General features: G+C 27.7%; 2 protein-coding genes across 3 annotated transcripts; both read left to right on the top strand.

The window, feature by feature from the left end:
- Positions 1 to 6344: 6344 nt before the first annotated feature.
- Positions 6345 to 7407, top strand: LOC122523700 (protein UXT homolog). Of its 2 annotated transcripts, none has more exons than XM_043645618.1 (2): positions 6345 to 6552; positions 6766 to 7407. In XM_043645618.1, exon 2 carries the CDS (start codon positions 6771 to 6773, stop codon positions 7200 to 7202), a length of 432 nt encoding a protein of 143 aa, XP_043501553.1. In that variant the 5' UTR covers positions 6345 to 6552; positions 6766 to 6770; the 3' UTR covers positions 7203 to 7407. The 2 variants fall into 2 exon arrangements, with proteins under 2 accessions (XP_043501553.1, XP_043501552.1); XM_043645617.1 differs by having other exon boundaries at positions 6345 to 6596.
- Positions 7408 to 7571: 164 nt separating this feature from the next.
- LOC122523699 (cysteine sulfinic acid decarboxylase-like) lies at positions 7572 to 11704 on the top strand. The gene is made up of 7 exons (XM_043645616.1): positions 7572 to 7931; positions 8010 to 8253; positions 8329 to 8527; positions 8605 to 8981; positions 9973 to 10164; positions 10657 to 10843; positions 11140 to 11704. Exons 1-6 carry the CDS (start codon positions 7660 to 7662, stop codon positions 10828 to 10830), a joined length of 1458 nt encoding a protein of 485 aa, XP_043501551.1. The 5' UTR covers positions 7572 to 7659; the 3' UTR covers positions 10831 to 10843; positions 11140 to 11704.
- Positions 11705 to 19345: the final 7641 nt, after the last annotated feature.

The raw sequence follows: 19345 nt of genomic DNA, 5'->3' as shown, positions 1-19345 counted from the left end.
TTGCATTTAATATATTAACGGATTAGGAATTTTCTTATCAGATTCATATATATAATATAATTCAAGATTAAGCGGATAATATTTTATTACGCGTTTGAAAATGCACAGTTCTTTTAAGACACGTTTTAAAGATTAACTGACTCCTTGCTCACGCCCGGTAAGTTACGTAAAAGAAACATTGCGTAAGAAGAAAACGTGTGATCAATTTGTTTGCATTACCGCAATTACGTATTTACTAGCTATATTAAGAACTGCATCTACAAATTCTAAACTGTGTATGTTGTTATTAGACATTGTACGTACGTATATATCGTTCGATTGACGAAGAACGAACTATGTGGTAACGTAATTAGATTTCGAAATTAGATCATTGCATGATAGATCGGATTTTTATCATCGTTTTAATACTTTTAATCGTAAAGATACCATCACATAATCATTGAGTGGTCAACATCAATAAAATCATTGTTGTCATAAATATAATAGATATAGCAAATAAATACATACATAGGATGCATTAATCAAAAACATTTTTATATTTTTATAATTCGATAATTTCAGATCGATCGGTGATTAAATCGGCAAGGCAAAGCGATGAGAGACAAAAGGCCAAATCCAAAGGATCCTCCAACATGATTCCGTTCAAAAGAATACGAATTTTCACTCTGATTTTGATAAAAGATAACAGGAGGACAAGAAAATGAAAATTTACATGTACGCGATTGCTATCATATTGGGAAGTGAGCGATTTATGTTCTATAAAAGGAAATTTTATGAATTTCTTCTTTAATCGTTGATTCGCGTGATTTCTTTTTTTCATTACGTTATAGAATAAACTGTAACACATGAGAAATTTATATTCGTTACTAATATAAAAGATATCTTCTTTCTGTTATCTTTTTCTGATAAAATACGTGACGTCAACGTCCTTATTAACCAATCTACTTGTTCTTCTCTATCTATCTCTCTCTCTCTCTCTCTCTCTCTCTTCCTCTTTCTCTTTCTCTTTCTCTTTCTCTTTCTCTTTCTCTTTCTCTTTCTCTTTCTCTTTCTCTTTCTCTTTCTCTTTCTCTTTCTCTTTCTTTTTCTCTGATACAGTAACGAAAGTAGCATTTCTCTGCAATTTGTCAAATTATTTGATAAGTATACGTGTAGTATATGCATTAATAGTGTAAGCGTATAGTTACGTCAGACGGAGAGATGATTCTCTCGGGTCCTCCAATTTAAAATTACGGTCTTGAGACTGTTAGTTATTAAGAACGAATTATTTCCTCCACCGTATGTAGATGAAATGAAATTGTCCGAGAAAATCACGAAATATTAATATAACTTGTTAGTCGCTTACAAGAGAGTTTGCAAGAGGTGCTGTTTGGAATACACTTATAATTGTAAGAGACGAATGCTAAGAATGCCTGAGAATTTTTGAATTTCAATAAAGTTTAAAATATGGATTCGATCTAAAAAGCTATTGTTTGGCAAGTACTCGATATTATAGCCTTTTTTTTATTTCAAATAAAGTCTAAATAACTGAAATGTTACTGGATTCATTAATTTTATTTATTGCTCGCAAATTGATGATTTTTAAATTTGAAGAACTTTTAAGTAGTCTTTATTTTGTAAATACTCTTTAAAGTTTATGTTCCTAAACAAAACCGAATGAGGAGCGCAAAAATAAGAAAAATAAAGTCCCGTAAATCTTGCATTCGTCTCATTTTATATATAATAAACTCATGTGTACCGTTGCCATATACATTCGTTTTTTAAACAATTTAATCCATATTGTAAATTTCACCTTCTTATTGTCTGTAAGTTCATACGTTTAGGAACAGTCGGTTTTAAGAAGAAAAAAAAATATTTAAAATAAGAAAGCAAAAAAAGAATAATTGAGCGTAAAAATAATGATTATTCGTAACGATTATCGAGAATGAAATAAGAATAGAAAGATCGAAAGAATAAAATTCATATTTCTGTCTTTCTCTTTTTCTCTCTTTCTTTTTTTCTGAGATAATGTTAACATCAAAAATAATATTTCTTAGTATTGTTTAGAGTTAACATTGACTAATAATGGGGATAATGTTTAAATGTGAAAGGGATGGTACAAATAAACATACTTAATCATAGATTACGATTTGCAATTAGTACAGGTAACCCTCCTATAACGCGGTAGATAGGTTCCTAGAAAATGCCGTGTTAAGTGAAATCGTGTTATATGAGACCCAAAGTTCATTACTACTTCGCGTCATTATTTTAAGGTAATTTAGTTTTTAAATATATTAAGCAACCATTGTGTTATCCAGTGCTGTACCAAGATTTATGCAATTTTTTTATCGTGTTATAGCGAAACTGTGTTATAGGATGCCGTGCTGTAAGAGAATTACCTGTATACATTTCTCTGAAAGAGAATTTTTCTTTCCGTTTCAATCTTACATCGAAATATATTCTTCATACCTCTATGTATACTATATTTCCACAGGATCGTATTCTTTTAATACAAGAATTAGCTCTCTTAGGATAAAACGAGACATGTATAATAAATATTCTATTTCGTTGTCATTAGATAAGATTTTTGATTCTCTGCGTTAATCAAAATTGATCCCATAATAAAACTTTAAAGAGAAGATAGAATAATGTCAAGAATCAACATCAAATTTCTTTTTGTTTTTTTAATAAATATTTTGACATATACATACACATACACGCGTGCGCGCGAACACACAGAAATTACGGGTTAAATAATAATAGTTATTAAAATAAAAATGTAAGTCGTGGTATACGAACAGATAATAGATATGCGCGAGAATTTGTTAATGACATATATACTAATACGAAACGCATTAATCTAGATTAAGAATGATTTTGTCTTCTTGTTGTCTTTTTTATGATAATATTAAATAATTTTTAAATTAATGTGATTTTAACGTATCTTTGTCCGACTGATTAATTTAATTATCAATTTAATTATTATCGTGAAAAAATTTGAATCAATAGTAACGCATAACAGAGTCTCTCAAATTTGTTCACTTAGCAATCATTTTTATTTGAGCGACCCTAAGATATAAATTTTATATTATCTTCTCTTTTATTATTATAAATTAACAGACATACTATGAGCGTAATATTGTCAAACTAATTTTGAATGAATTCGTTGCGCATCTAGAAATTTGTTAGTTTTGCTCAAAATTTTAGGACTCTCTAATTTAGTGATACGACCCCGTATGGGGTCGCGATCCATACTTTGAAAAACCTTGGCAAATAATAATACAGCTCGGTAAGTTTTTCATTTCTTCACTGAAACGTGTGTAGTATACATATATGTATAAACAAAGTAGAGCAGGGCATGAGCATCGAACATGAAAGAAATGCAAATGAATGTTGTGCCCGGGAAGGACTTTGTAAATCGTAAAACAACCGTATCCGTTTTCGGTTTTTATAGCTTGTAACCAATCGGAAAAGAATATGGTAATTTCAATGAAAAGAAGTATGATCCGTGCACTTCTAATCAATACGATTTTACCTACCTGTATTCGTACTTACATTCTTGTCCGTTGTAGTTATTTATTCAATAATCTTCAGAGATAGATCATCCATGCCACGAAGTGAAGAGAGTATTATACGAAAGATGTTGAAATAAGTATATACTTATGTGACTGAAAATAAATATGGAAAAAAGAAATAAAATCACGAGACATGTATTGATCGTTCTTCAAAGATCAATTTTACTTGACATACTTTTAATTGTTATACATATTATATAGCGTACAAATAAATGTTGATAGTATCAAGCGTGCTTAATGTGGACTCTTTAAATGTATCTCTTAACTAATAATTACAAGAATTGAGGTTAGTATAGATAATATAATAGTTCTTCTTATTTCTTTTTGTTATGTATAATAATTGACATTGTGTTGCGGAATTTATTTAATTTTTCAATTTTTACACCCATCTCTATATTATTACTCTTCGTTAAATATAAATAAAGCCAATTTGCATGAAGATTTCTCATAACATTTACAGCTCATAACATTTTACAGCTGTTTAAAATATATCTCATCGTAAATTTCAACATATATTTGATTTTTTATAAAATGTTCAATAGCAAATAATCTTATTAACATTTTGTCTTTACATATTCACGTTATATCTAAAATTTACAGTTCTTCGGAAATTTACAATAATAGTAATAATAGTAATTTAATATCTCATCGGTGGATGAAGAGAGTAACACAATTTAAAAAGAAAATATCTAGGGACTTTCGATATTAGGAGAAAAAGTTTTTGTAAGTATTAACCGCGATGCGACTTTACTGGAAACACTAAGGATTAAGGCTTTCATCGCATGTATTGTATTTGAACTTACTTTCTTGTGCCATCATCTGCACGCAACCATTTCTCACAATCATCATGATAATATATGAACCACCTTTTATTAGTATGTACACGAACATCTCGACAGGCAAGTTCTATATATATGATATAATTTTTATTAAAATTATTTTGTTGTTGTATAAAATTACAAGAAATTCAGCGTAAGATTGATGGTCATGCTCTAAGAGCGTAATTTTAATTATTCTCTAATTAATAGATTCTTATTTCATGTAGTTTCTGCATGACAATTATTTACACGTTTATTATTCCGGAATGCATTTTACAGGCCGATAAGCAATCTAATTACGGCTATATACACGTGAATTAAAAGTACGATAACGTTAAAATGTATTTATTTAATTATGGTTAAAATGTGCGTGAGTTATTCACTTGCAAATATTTTAACAATAAAAATCACACGAGTCATTACGGTTACGTCAACGATTTATACTCCAATGTTTGTTTATTTCAATCATTACAGAGAAGAACTTGTATCAATCATTCTCTTTAATTTATATCAAATCAATCTTATTGCTACTCAAGTCGTAAAAAGTTTTGTAATTATTCCAATGAGATAATTTGCAGATCTTACTCATTGTCAGTAAATAATTTCTATTATGCAATTGTATATTGTGATACTTTAGTTTTTACATTCAATTAACAAATGATAATCAATTTTCAAATTTATACATTGTGATATAAATTATAAATTGAAGAGAAAAAAATAAAAGATACAGTTTATACAAAGTTCAATGCATTTATTGTTATATCGTGTAATATGTAGATAAAATAAAAGAACCAATTATAATAAGGTGTTATTTACAAGCCCTCGGCTGCTTCAAATTAGCGTGGTCATACAATCCGGTATCTTTCATTGATCGACCAAAGCCCGTGGTTACCGAGTACATCGCAAAATATCTACATATTCTGTGAAGGTATCATTACGGATAAGTCTAACACGCCAGATAAAACTCCTTGGTGGGCGTCAGTGATTTAATTAATTGCCTCGAGCAATCGACAGAATCTTACTTGTCAAACTGGTACAGGTTTTTGTGTTTTTTTTGTATACAAAAATTTATCCTTTCTACAAAATGGACATTTTTAATTTTCTGCAACAGTAGAAACAAGTTTAATAGATACTTTCGAAAAAAGTTATAATTTTTTAAAAATTTTTATATCAAATGAATAATACTAAATATGAATATTTAAAATAGATCGCAAATGCATATATCTACATTTTTATCTTTCAATATCGAACGAGCGTAACGGTAATATTATATACTCTGTTAAGCAAAGGAAAGTACTGAATATAAAATAGCAAGAACATTGTACCAAGGATACTTGTTTGCAATGTGATTTATCATTTACAGAGTTATAATAAAACTAGTTGTATTTACATAAGTATGTGTTTTCTTTTTAAGAATAAAACTCGAATAATTTGATTTACTATAGTAATGTAAGATCAAAAATGATATACTTCATTTTTTTGTTAAATTATTTACTTCGTTATTAATCCTTTGCACTATGAAATCACCATTAATTATAGTATTTTTTCTATAACTTTTGAGTTATTTCCGATATGATACTTGTTTAATCAAAAAAATTCGTAAGAAACAATTTTACTTAACAATTGCTATTAAAATTGAAAAAACATTTGATAAAAGTTGGTTGATTATGTGAGACGAAACTTATAACAAAAAATAATTATAGGATAAAAGGTTAAGATAAATTTGAAAAGCGAATAATATAAAAGTGAAAAATTTAATATTGTTTAAAAATATGCAATAAATATAATATGTGTTATTTATATATATATATTTTATATATATTTATTTTTTTATTTAATTCAAATATTTATATAAATGAATATGAAAAGTTGAAGTGAGCTCTAGTTTATTTATCATTAATGTGAGAGATCTTTTTTATCGACTGTGTTTATAGATACAGGTTACGTATCATTTTCGCTAGGTGTAACTTCGATCGCGGTGAATATCTAACAACATTTAATACACAGAAAAGTTTAATTTAAAAATGTTAATATTTTTCTTTTACGTGACAAATATAATATACAGAAAATATTAGAATTTAGGAATATATTTCTTGCTGTGAATCTCATTTACAATTATCCGTTACATTGTTAAAAACAAGTATAAAATATCCATGAAGTGTTTTCTAACCTCTAAGCAAGTTAGTAATATATTTGTTAACAAAACTTACAAAATTATTAACTGGTAAATATAATAACATATTTTATTTATAACTTAAGAATACGCAATAGATGTTTTTCATTTTATCAACATATTTATAATTAATAATTATTTATGCTTAATTTTAGATATTATTTTGTTGCAATGCATGCAGTACTATTTTGATTGTTTATTCTTTATAATTTAATTTCAGTAACTATGAATCCAGATATACAGAAGAAAGTTCTACAATATGAAGCTTTTATAAATGACAAGCTAAAGACTAATCTTGCTAAATTTGAAAAAAAACTTAATAGTATAAATACAGATATTGCTGAATTTCTTCAGCTAAAGACTATTATTACTACCTTACAATCCAATGGTTTTAATAAAAGTGGTTTTAAAACTCAAGTAGATATTGGAAACAATTTCTATGTTGAAGCTCATGTTGAAGATGCTTCAAATATTCTATTAGATGTTGGCTTGGGACATTATGTTGAATTTAGTTTAGAGGAAGCTTTAGTTATAATTAATATTAGAATAAAACTTTTTGAAAAACAAATAACTCATATTAGGAAACAAATTGCAAAAACTAATGCCCATATAAAGTTGTTTTTAATAGTTATCAGAGACTTACAAGGATTAAGATAGTATATGTGTTACCAAATTGTACAAATTAGCTCTTATACTTTCAATTAGGTCTTCTGAGATATACATATATCTTTAAAATCCTAAGTCTTTATAAAATGTATTTTTTAAAATAAATTTATATCTATATTTCAAGTATTCATGGCAATGATTTATTGTTTTGGTAATTATCAAATTGTGTAGTTATATTAAAAAGTCATATTTAAAAGACTGTATTTTCCGTACAAATTAATTATGTTGGGAACATTGAATGATTCAGTATTGTATAGAGCTGTTACATTGTTTCCTTGTTAAGAGTAATTGTGGAACTTTATGAAGACCTTGTAGTTAGTTTATATATATCAGAGGTTGGTTAAAAATGAACCAGTGTATTTTGCGTTGTTCGGTTATCAACGTTTATAAGGTCTTGCGTACGACATAATTTTTCATTTTTTTCGAGATAGTCAACAAATAATCATTCATGTCTGATTGGCGAAGTATACCTTCTGAAAATAAGCATAGGGAATTTCTTGAGAAATTCAGTTCTATTTTAATTGATTTTGCGTTCGAAAGCGTATCTCGAAATAATCCTGTTTCAAGATGGAGAGATGCAAAATATTTGCAAGAAATTTTAAACTTTGATTTATTAGAAGAACCAAAATCACAAAAGGATCTCTTATTGGCAGCAAATAAAATCTTGAAATATAGTGTTAAAACTGGCCATCCATATTTTATGAATCAACTCTTTTCTGGGTGAGTTTTAATTACGATTCTAATATTATAACACTATGACAAAAATGATTATTAATTATTTTATATTTATTTGCGTAGATTAGATCCTTATGGCTTGGCAGGACAATGGTTGACTGATGTCCTAAATGCTTCAGTATACACGTACGAAGTAGCACCTGTACTAACTTTGATGGAGAAAACCTTGATTAAAAAATTATTGTCTATGTTTTATAAAAATGATAATGGATCTGAATTGGGTGATGGATTGTTTTGTCCAGGTGGATCTTTTGCGAATGGAACGGCTATTAATTTGGGACGATTTTCTTTTAGATGTGAAAACAAGGTAATCGTTTTGATGTCATCTATTGTATAAAAGAAGTATATATATTAATATATAAAAGTAATCATTTTTTATAAGGATTTGATGGCAAAGCCAATTCTCTTTGCGTCGGAAGATGCTCACTATTCAGTATCAAAATGGGCAAACCTTTGCAATGTAAATGTCGTTTTTGTGAAAACGGATGATTTAGGTCGAATGAGCATAGATGATTTGAAGACTTCTATTCGACAAGAACAAGAAAAAGGCAGTTCTTTGTTTATGGTCTTCGCCACTGCTGGTAATTATTCTTGTACAATAAAAATAAAATAATGTAGTAACTGTATACTATCATCCACTAAATTTTCGAAATCTTAGGAACGACGGTGTTAGGAGCTTTCGATCCATTGATCGAAATAGCAGATATTTGTCAGGATTTAAAAATGTGGTTACACGTTGATGCAGCTTGGGGTGGTGGCTTAATATTCAGTAAAAAACACAGTGGTCTTTTAAGAGGAATAGAAAGAGCTGATTCTATTTTATTTAATCCTCACAAGTTACTTGCTGTTCCACAGCAGTGTTCCTTACTTTTAACAAAGCATAATGATATTCTGACTAAAGCACATTCTAAGGGAGCTACTTATTTGTTTCAAAAGGATAAATTTTACTCTGCTGAGTTAGACCCTGGGGACAAGTATCTACAATGCGGACGCAGAGCAGATGTTTTGAAGTTTTGGTTTATGTGGCAGGCTAAGGTAATTAAATATTTTGTTTTATGCATTTCCATGAACCTATTTTTATAATATATATTTTAAATGCTGTTAGTTGTGTCACAAGTGTATATTATGTGAATCATATTTGAGATATATTTGAAGTATCTTTGTTGATGCGAAGCTAAGACTTACGCATGCCAGAGAAGTGCTTCTTTCTTTCCCCGTATTAGATTTTGAATGCAACCACTTATGCAAATATGTAGAAAACTAGCCTTCGTAGCACTTTTTTCCCCTGCCTTCTGTTAAGCGTGGATCTTGTACTTTGACATTTAAGCCGTTCTGGTTGAGGCACACTCCGTTGAAGTAAAAAGCTTGCATCCTCTGTATAGAGTGTTTGCTGGTGTACTTATGCATATATTAATCTCCCCTGTAGGGATTCAGAATTGTCCATACCTTATTCATTCAGTGCCTTTTTAAGATTCCGAAAGAAGTGTCTGAATTTTTCAAAAGTTTAGCCGATAGCGGACTTTGGTCCAATAAGTTTCAGAAGGCTTTGCATGAAAGCTACTAAGAATCTATTAAACTAGTGAACAACTCTGCCCATTTAACTTAATAATAATTACAATGTAATGCATTGTTTTTTCAAAATATATATTATACTATAATATATATATATATATGTATATACATATACAATTTCTATAGTTAAATATCTGGTATATTTATTTTAATGCTTTCTTTGATTTTCTTTTAAAAGTAATCTAATTTTATATTATAGAATGTATTTAATTTATGTAAATAATTTAAATTATTAAAATCTTTTTTTCCTCATTTAATTAACAGCTAAATAAAAAAGTGAATTTAGGACTCGAAAAATTATAGGATTAAATTTCATGTATATTCTATTGAATAAGTGTATGAAGACACATAACGCATGATTTTTTACTTCTTTTTTTATATCATTTATTTGAATTTAGTTATATTGATGTTATTTTATTATTTGTCTATTTTACTAATATAATTTTTTTTACAGGGATCATCGGGCTTTGAAAAACATATTGATCATCTAATGTCACTGTCAGCTTATTTTAAAGAAGAAATTGAGAAAAAAGATAACTTTAAGCTAGTGACACAGCCATGTTTTATTAATGTGTGTTTTTGGTTCATTCCTTTGCACTTGAAAGATAAGCATTATATATACAATTATGAGAAAGAGTTGAATAAGGTAACAGTTAACTACTTGTTTCATTATAATGAAATTTAGATATTAGTCACTTTGAATTATTTTTGAGTAAAGTTTATTTGTTATAATTACGACATTTATTGAATATTAATTGCACATACCAAGTGTATTTAAAATTTAAAATTTAGAATTTACTTTCTTGTCCTATTACGATACTATTTGATAAGTTGTTTTTTGTATTTAAAAATGTTCAGTATTATAACTTACATATAAGAAAAACAAGTTTACTGCTATATAACATACGAATAATTGATTTAATCGGTATATGATCTACAATAAGTATTTCTTATTTAGTTACCTTCAAACGTCAATAAGGAAACTTATTTGTAAGTTAACTGTCGGCCAAGTAGATACCATTACTTATCGATTAATAAATATATATATATATTTATACTAAAAATCTATAAATTAAAAATTTAATTAAAATTATAGTGAAATGAAAAATATTATTTATAAAATTTTTGTTTTTTTTAGGTAGCTCCTAAGTTGAAGGGGAAAATGACCAAAAGAGGTAGTTTAATGATCAACTATCAACCATTACGCGACAAACCAAATTTCTTTCGATTTGTAGTACAAAATTCTGGAACAGATATGCAAGATGTTAACTACGTATTAGAAGAGCTCGAAAATCTTGGAGAGTCCTTATGAATTCCAATATAAGGTCATATATATTTAGATATTTTATAATTAGCTTTTTTTGGATTTTTTTCTTTATTGTATGCACTTGCTGCTTCTAGTATACACCAGATTAACAAAATATTATAGAAACACTTTCTTAAGTTATCTTGATAGACAATTTTTGAATTGTCAGAATTTCAAGGACAAAACTCTATTACTTACATATATATAGACTTCGATCGAATTCTGAATTAGTGTTAGACGTCCTGCTAATGAGACATACATTACATTCGTGGTATCAAGGTAGGAGGTCATTTCGTGATTGCATTTGTCCTACAGCCCTAGAGACCCCACATCGTATGCGAACGAACCGACTAATCCTGATACGACTGACAGCACACAGGGAAGCCATATATTTATACTACTTTGCCTGTACTGATTTTCCATGACTGTACAACATCATGGTAGGTCTCTGAGTGCTCGTAGAAGGAGATTGTGCCAATAATAAGTAACATTTTCTTATATTTTTTTTCTTTTTCGTTTTATTCTTGTTTAAAATAATTTTTTCTATTTCAATATAACTCGTTTCGAAACAATCAATTCGCAAGACCCATTTTTCGTGATAGCAGTGAACTTCGCGAATCGACTTAATTTATAAAAAACGAAAGAATTCTTTTGGATCAATTATTCATTTCGATAGACTTTGATGAGTTCTGTTTTAAACGAATTTCATAATATTACTTTGAACTGATTGCTTCATTTTTGTTGTTGGCACGATTTATTAATGCAGTGATGCACTAATTATATATATATTTGCGACCTCCTTTTCCGGACAAACGTACTACCCGAATTTCTATATAATATTTTTTTTTTATTATATTAATAAATATATTTATAGTAATAATATGATTTTGTTCTTATTGCATGTAAAATTCATGAAAGTGTTATTATTTCAAATAGTATTTATTTGATTCTTTAGGAGAATATAATTTATGCATAATTGCTTATTATGAATTAGTTGTCTTTTTAATTAAAACGATATTAGGGTTATTTGGACAAATGAAATATTCGAAAGTCGAGTCTTTTTTCGATTTTCACAGACGGTGGATTGCTAATTATTTTTAAATTGATGAAAATGCACATGAATAATTCGATAATTACCAATGTTAAAAATTAAAAGCATTATTTCTAGAATGGGAATTACGTGATCATTTAACGAAGATGAAATGGAATACGTTGATGTCATTTGGAGATTAATTGTATATAAACAGCCTTGACACAATGGCCAATTATAAGTAACCCTTATGATTTGCGTTACAACAGATGTTCTAATTAAATTATTTATCTCGTTATATTACTTTTAACTTTAATTATACATTTATATTAGAATAAAGTTAATTTATGAATAACAAGAACTAGCAAATATTATTATAAGTCATATTTACAAAAATTAATAATACTGATTTAACGTAGAATAAAATTTATAAATGAGATTGATTATTATCTTGGTCAAAATTTATAAAGGATAAATAAATGTGTAATTAATATCTGTAATTTTCGGTTCGGTTATTCGTTTGATCGAATTTTAAAAACGATCGAAATAGAATAGAAGAAAATGGATACTTTATCGAATATCGAATCAAACCTATATTAAAATAATAATCATGAAATAAAGTAGCGATAAAAAGGGAAAGAAAAATCTCAATTAAAATCATTTGGAAGTCGTGTATATCGCATGGCATCACACCAATTTGTTACGCTCCTGAGCATAAGCCTCTACTAGGGGTGCTTGCCCTATAGATGAACGTAAGTTGGACAGTAGTCTAGTGCCCTGAAAGACGGCGATAACGTCGGCATACGCGAATAGGAAGTCAAATATTTCGTATAATAGTTTAAATGTCATCGGATATTTACAGACTTGAAACGCAAGATGCGGAAAGTTTCCCGGCTTGCGGATCGCAGGTGCGTCACTTAAGTATATTTTTTCTTTTGGTTTACCTCTATCCTGTAAACCTGCGCACATCGTCGACTTTCTAGATCATCGTTAGATGATCTCTTCATTCGAATTTTGTTTTGAAATCAAATTTCAATAGCTTTGATAACATCATCAATAATTTTTACCTTTATACGGGAACTTCCGATGAATTTAAAGACCCAGTATACTAAGATTGGACGGCATCGATCGATTGCAGTTAACTAAAACAGACGCAACCTCGAATCTAATCGTTCTGAAATAATTATAAATAGATTTAATATGCGCGTTAATTCGAGATATTAACATTGATTTAAGGACACCATTTTAAATGACGAATTTTGGGATAAAACATTGTCATGAATAAAATAGTGATGATATACGTTTCTCGTAATATATTGTTTTTATTATTCCTCAAAAATCTTCAATATTTTTACACTAATAATTCATTCTATCTATTTTGTAAGATGCTTCTTCCATCGTAATTAGTAACTGTACATGCAAATTTGTCTATTCTTATTCATAGATTATATTCAACATAAAGGAATATTTTTACTTGCAGATATTTAAATGTATTTAAAGACAGTTTTATTTTTTTGTTTTTATGGAATTCGAATAATTATTTTTACTATGTAATACATATGTATTACGTAATGTATTACGCATAATTATTATACGTATATAAATGAAATTTGAAAATCGTTTACAAATACATCTATTTAAATAAATATTTTACAAACTAATTATGGAATAAGAAATTGAAGAACACAAATTTCATATTATTCTGACCATCGTAAGTGAATATCTCGTTTTTGAGAGGTACTACTTCTGTAATAGTAGCTATGAATATCTCTGAATCGCTATAGTCTTCGCTGAAATGGTCGATGAACGGTAGAAGATTAGAATCGTTAATCGTTATTAAATTACAGTTAACATTTTATTACTTTTTCGTTTTTTTTGTATCTAAATACGTAACTGTAAGTAAAGATACATAACTAAGTAAACTTTTTGTTTTTTTTTTATGCATTCGCGTTAAAAATATGTTATTACAACTATAATGAAATTTATTGTTAGTCGTGTGTCTAAATGTAATCATCTTTGCATTTTTCTTGAAGATAAGTAATGATAATGTGGTTGTTAACCACATGAATTCATAACTAATGGCAATAGTTATTCTATATAATGAATTTTAAGGAGCATATTACATAACGAATTGAACATATTACCTAGTTACGTCAGAAGATATAATCAAAATGTCTCGTAACATTTCGAATCTTTTAATCCTTTATATTATGTTATATTGTAAATTCACGTGACAACATTATGTGGATTTCTATTATTTCAGTTATTTTCAAGGATCGAATATATATAGCTATAAATAGCTATAACATATAATAATATAAATAGCTATATATGTATATACAATATATAGTTATTTATATGTAGCTATCACGAAGGATTTCATCAATAAAGTATTAGCATTTGTTCTCGTACATGTAGTGTAATATATAGAAGTAATTTTTATAACAATATTTCACTTAAAAACTTTATCTGTAAAGGATAATTCTTCTCGTGAAACAAATCTTAATAATGTTAGTTATCATTGTCAATATACATGCTTTGACTTTCTCGGTCTTATTACTCTAATGGAAATATAATAGTTATTCGGGCAAACATATTTTTTTTTAACTTTTGCAAAGATTCATTTAAAAAAAAACTTCAAATAAAACGGTTAACATACGACTCTTTTAAGTGCATAGAAATTTTACACATTACACGTTGTGTAATTACGTTCTATTTATTGCCTTTGTCCGGCTCGGTTGATATACGGGGAAAGATTTACGTAGGAAATAACCGTTTCAAACTCATAAATTACATCGAGCCTTTTCTTTTAACTTGTTTTCTTTTCTTTCGTTTTTAAATATATTTTTCTTCCCTTTTAATTCAAATCGATGAACAGTTTTCAATTAAAATTTGAAATTACTAAAAAGGTAGAATAATTTTTTTCTTTTCTTCCATCAAGATCTTCTTTGTGTGTGATTAAAATTATTTATTGAAATCAATTTAATAAAGATGTATAGTTTTGTAGCGTTGCTTTTCCCCTCCCATTTCGGTTCTCATTGAATACACGACTTTGCAATGTATTATCTGTATACGCTAACTCGTTATTCTGTCATTCTCTCCTTGGCTACCATCGACAACCATCGTCCTTGCAACAGTATCCTGCTTCTTCAACTGATCTACTCGTTTTTTCTTTATTTACATTCGTGAACAATCAAACAACGGTTATTCGGTTGGTGTTGATGTTTTTACTGTTGTTATTCTTTGGTTCTCTGGATACACCGGATTTTGTTCTTCTTACTTCCTGGTTAACCTGGATGATAGAACATGGACATCGCGAAGGCCTATCATTATCTCTTCGAAGAGATTGCAGGTGAACGAACACATTAAATATTTTTCTTCTATGTGGAATTCCTTTGTCCGTTAATGGTGTACCTCTAGTTTGAAATATTTTTCATTTCTATAGAATGATTCGGAATCGGTGATCTAAGCTTTTTATTACAATTAGTACTCGACGATATAAGCAATAAATTTGTTTTTAATTATATTTTTTTTTCATTAGCTTAGCTAATGTAACATATTCGAAGAATATTAAATATTTCAAATTTTTGCATTCTGAAGTTTTTTTTATAAAATAAATTAATATAGAAAATATCTTTATTTAAATATTATTTTAAGTGTAGTACGTACATTATGTATGTACAAGTGAGATATTAAAAATAAAATAAAAATCGAATAAGTTTTGACCGAGAACGGAGTAAATAAATAAATAATTATAAAATGCAAATATAAATTTTATGATGAATTATATAATATTTTATCTAATAAATCTAAAATTTTAAGTTTTTTTTACGAATTTGTTCTTTATTTATATATTGTTGTATTATCTTAATTTCAGATCAAACATTATTTTAAATGTATATAAATGTGAAATATTAAGTAATGATCTGGACTGTTTAATATCTTATTAAGATTTCTCAATTCATATTTAATGATAGCAAATGTTTATTATAGATCCCAGAGTGGTGAATTTCCCTCTAATGAAAGATCCCTTCGCTGTGACATTGATCTTGCTTGCTTATCTAGAGTTTGTTCTTCATATCGGACCTCGTTATATGAAAAATCGGAAACCTTACAAACTGAACAACTTTTTGATTCTATATAATAGTCTGCTAGCAATTGCAAGTGGAGTCACATGTTACGGAGTAAGCAAAGTTATATTTTTTATTTAAGATTATAATATAAGAATAAAAATACTTATTTTATCACAATCAAATGTATATTTAGAATTCTTTGATTATTTTAGACGTTTGAAAAGACTGGAATTTTTTACAGAGATTTCAAGATTATCGATGTTTTCTTAAGTGGAACTATATATATTTTATCTTTCAATATTCTTGTAAAGTATAAAAAACGAATACAAATGATCTGCATGACCATGTCATTCTGATCATTTATTCTTGAAATATTCACATCTAAAGATAATTACTCTGTCCATCTTGAAAATGTCTGTAATTTGTAATAATACGAAAAATGTTTGGTAAAAAACTTGCATGGCGTAGCATAGAGGGAACCAGGTATATTGTGACGCTAATTTTTGTAGGAAAATGTAGTGAATATTTCAAAATCATTTTAATTTTGTATAATGAAATGATGTATTTTTTGTCGTACTACTTTGCGATAGCCGTTATCTAAAAATACATTAAAAATAAGTCAATAGTTAGGTAAATTGTTATGTCTTGCAAATGTCTACAATTATTTGAAAGATAACAAATTTTTTATTACCTGTTTATTTGTCATATCTATAATGTAATATTCAATGTGAATAGAGTTTGCTGCTCCTTGTACATTAAAGTATTTATTTTTTTTTATAGATTCTCACGTCGGGTTACACGACGAATCTTTCTCTTGGATGTGAACCTTATCGTATTTCTTATGAACCTGAACCTCTTAGGGTAAATATTATATAAATAGCAATAATAATAGTATCGTGATTGAATGGCAGAAGAATGTAAATATTTAATTATATCTATGAATTCACAATACATTTCAGATATCTTAATAACAGTCAAATATTAATACAACAATCAATTAATTGCAAAGTAGAGATAAATTTTTCCATGACGAGAATTATCGATTATTAATATTATACTTTATTGATTCGTAGATGGCTGGTTGGGTCTGGTGGGTCTTCATAATGAAAGTAGTCGAATTAAGCGACACTATTATTTTTGTTCTTCGAAAAAAATTCAATCAGACATCTTTTCTTCACGTTTATCATCATGCTACAACGGTTTTGATGGCATGGGTTACTTGTAAATACGTTCCAGGTATGTGATGTAATAATATAAGTATTATTTTATTTCAAGCCAACACATATTTTGTATATGTTATTTAAAGATTTATCTATTTAGAAAATTATATTTTTATCGAACATTAATTGTTCTAATTGAATATGTTAACGATTGATCATTATATTTTTTTACATAATCTGTTTATTACAAAATTTGACAAAAACTCCTATTATACCTCTTTTAACAATATGACAAAAATACACAAACAAGTCATTATTTTTTTTTCAGCTGGTATGTGGACTTTTATAATTATTCCAAATTGTATGGTCCACGTAATCATGTACATTTATTATCTATTGGCTGCTTGCGGACCAAAAGTAAAAGAGAGGATCAATCCGGCGAAAAAATATATCACGAAACTACAAATGGTATGAATTTATGTAATATTTTGTTTTTTTTTCTTGTTCTTATTAGTTTTCTTTTTTTTTCAAAAATGAAGCGATTTGATAAACGGAAAAACAGATTGTTGTGCTTAGTATTTTCGTTTAAAGAAATACGATATTCAATTTTTCGGTTTTACAATTTTTTGTACTCAACTCTTTTCCATTTTTTTCTTTCTTTTAGTCCAGCTCTTTCTTCTTATCTTTTTCTTCTTTTTCTTTTTCTTTCGTTTTGGATTCGGAGTTTACAAAAAAGCTACTACGCTTTTCTTGGGAAAAATTCGACTAGAAGATGCATATATTGCACTTTGTCCTGATACTTACGCGTTGCAACGTGCATTTTTTTCGAAGTAGAAATTGTTGACGATAAGGGCACTTTATTCGTATTAATCTTTCTTCCTATTTTCAAAGAAAATGTCTTATATATTTCGCTTTCTTTTTTTATCTTTATATCTACTTATGATTTTTCTTTTATCGAATCATGAATATTTTCAATACATCATATAAGATAGTTTGAAAAAAAAAACTAAACAAAAATTAACAAATTCATATTATATGTTTTATTGTTTTTCTTATTCTGAACTTGCGTTTGTATGATTACAGATACAATTCACCGTTATGCTAATACACACAGCTCAAGCATTCATGCCCTCGTGCGATCCAAACAGGAAATATTTTGCATGCTTGTATGCGTTTCAAGTGATCGTAATATTCTATATGTTTTGTGGCTTTTACAAAAAGTCTTATGTGGAGAAGAAGCTGGAGTGAAAGATTCTCAGTGATAATTAAAATGATCGAATGAATGAAACGAAGGGTATTAAAAGTTTCTTGCGTGAGATAATAAATGGATGAATATATTTTGCACACGCTTATGCATATATGTATATATATATATATATATATGTATATCGATTAGAATTTACAAAATCAAGCTTTTCCATCCTATTTATCTTAAAAAGATAGGAATCTCTTATAAAACAATTTTATATTTTCTTAATGGTACTTTTAACTTTTGAAATATTTCTCTCTCTCTCTCTTTCTCTATTTTTATTTTTTTATTTTATTTCGTCTTATTATTATACAATGGGCAATATTATTTCGTGCATTAGTTTTGTTCTTTTATTCAAGCTATACAAAAATGTAAATGTAGAAAAATAAGCTTGCACCGATAGTAAGTCTTTAAAAAAGAATCGAAAATAATTAACAATATATTCTCACCGTCGTATGATTTAATAATAGTCTACGATAACTTATCTTTTATCGTGTAAAATAATTCATACGAATGGTAGTAAATATTTTTTCAACAAATATTAGGCTAATAAAGATAGACAAATTAACGATTATATATAATATATCTGAATAAAAATATTCTCACACGCGCGATTGGAATTGGAAAAATATTTGAAAATTTTTAGATATACAGGATGTATTCTGTCTGAAAAGGGGTGATTTAACATGTAAAAAAATTAATACGAAAAAAAAATAACATCGTTTGAAAATTCTTTGGTGTACGCGTACACTGAACTATTTCTTCAATAACTTATCTAAAAACTTTTTTTTTGTTTACACTTTTGTATTCTTTGTTCTTCTGTAATTTTTACGTTTTTTTTTCTGCAGCCATGCGACTTATTTCTTTTATGTTTAATCGATCTCTAAGTAAGTCGAATTATGACAAGGATGCAACAGCAGCAGCTAATTATTATCAGCAATGAATTTCAAATTATTGTTATTAAACAAAAAGTGATACAAAGGATTGATTTTGAGATTAATTAAGTGCG

This window comes from Polistes fuscatus, unplaced genomic scaffold (assembly GCF_010416935.1).
Source record: "Polistes fuscatus isolate 324 unplaced genomic scaffold, CU_Pfus_HIC Scaffold6, whole genome shotgun sequence".
Taxonomy (NCBI): Eukaryota; Metazoa; Arthropoda; class Insecta; order Hymenoptera; family Vespidae; genus Polistes; species Polistes fuscatus.
This window is presented reverse-complemented; position numbering and strand designations above follow the sequence as displayed.

Bases quoted from the DNA above. Each gene is read 5' to 3' on its own strand.
- LOC122523700 (XM_043645618.1), top strand. From the start codon at position 6,771: ATGAATCCAGATATACAGAAGAAAGTTCTACAATATGAAGCTTTTATA.
- LOC122523699 (XM_043645616.1), top strand. From the start codon at position 7,660: ATGTCTGATTGGCGAAGTATACCTTCTGAAAATAAGCATAGGGAATTT. The intron at 8,254-8,328 runs GTAATCGTTTTG...ATTTTTTATAAG, and splicing joins CTTTTAGATGTGAAAACAAG to GATTTGATGGCAAAGCCAAT. The intron at 10,165-10,656 runs GTAACAGTTAAC...TGTTTTTTTTAG, and splicing joins ATGAGAAAGAGTTGAATAAG to GTAGCTCCTAAGTTGAAGGG.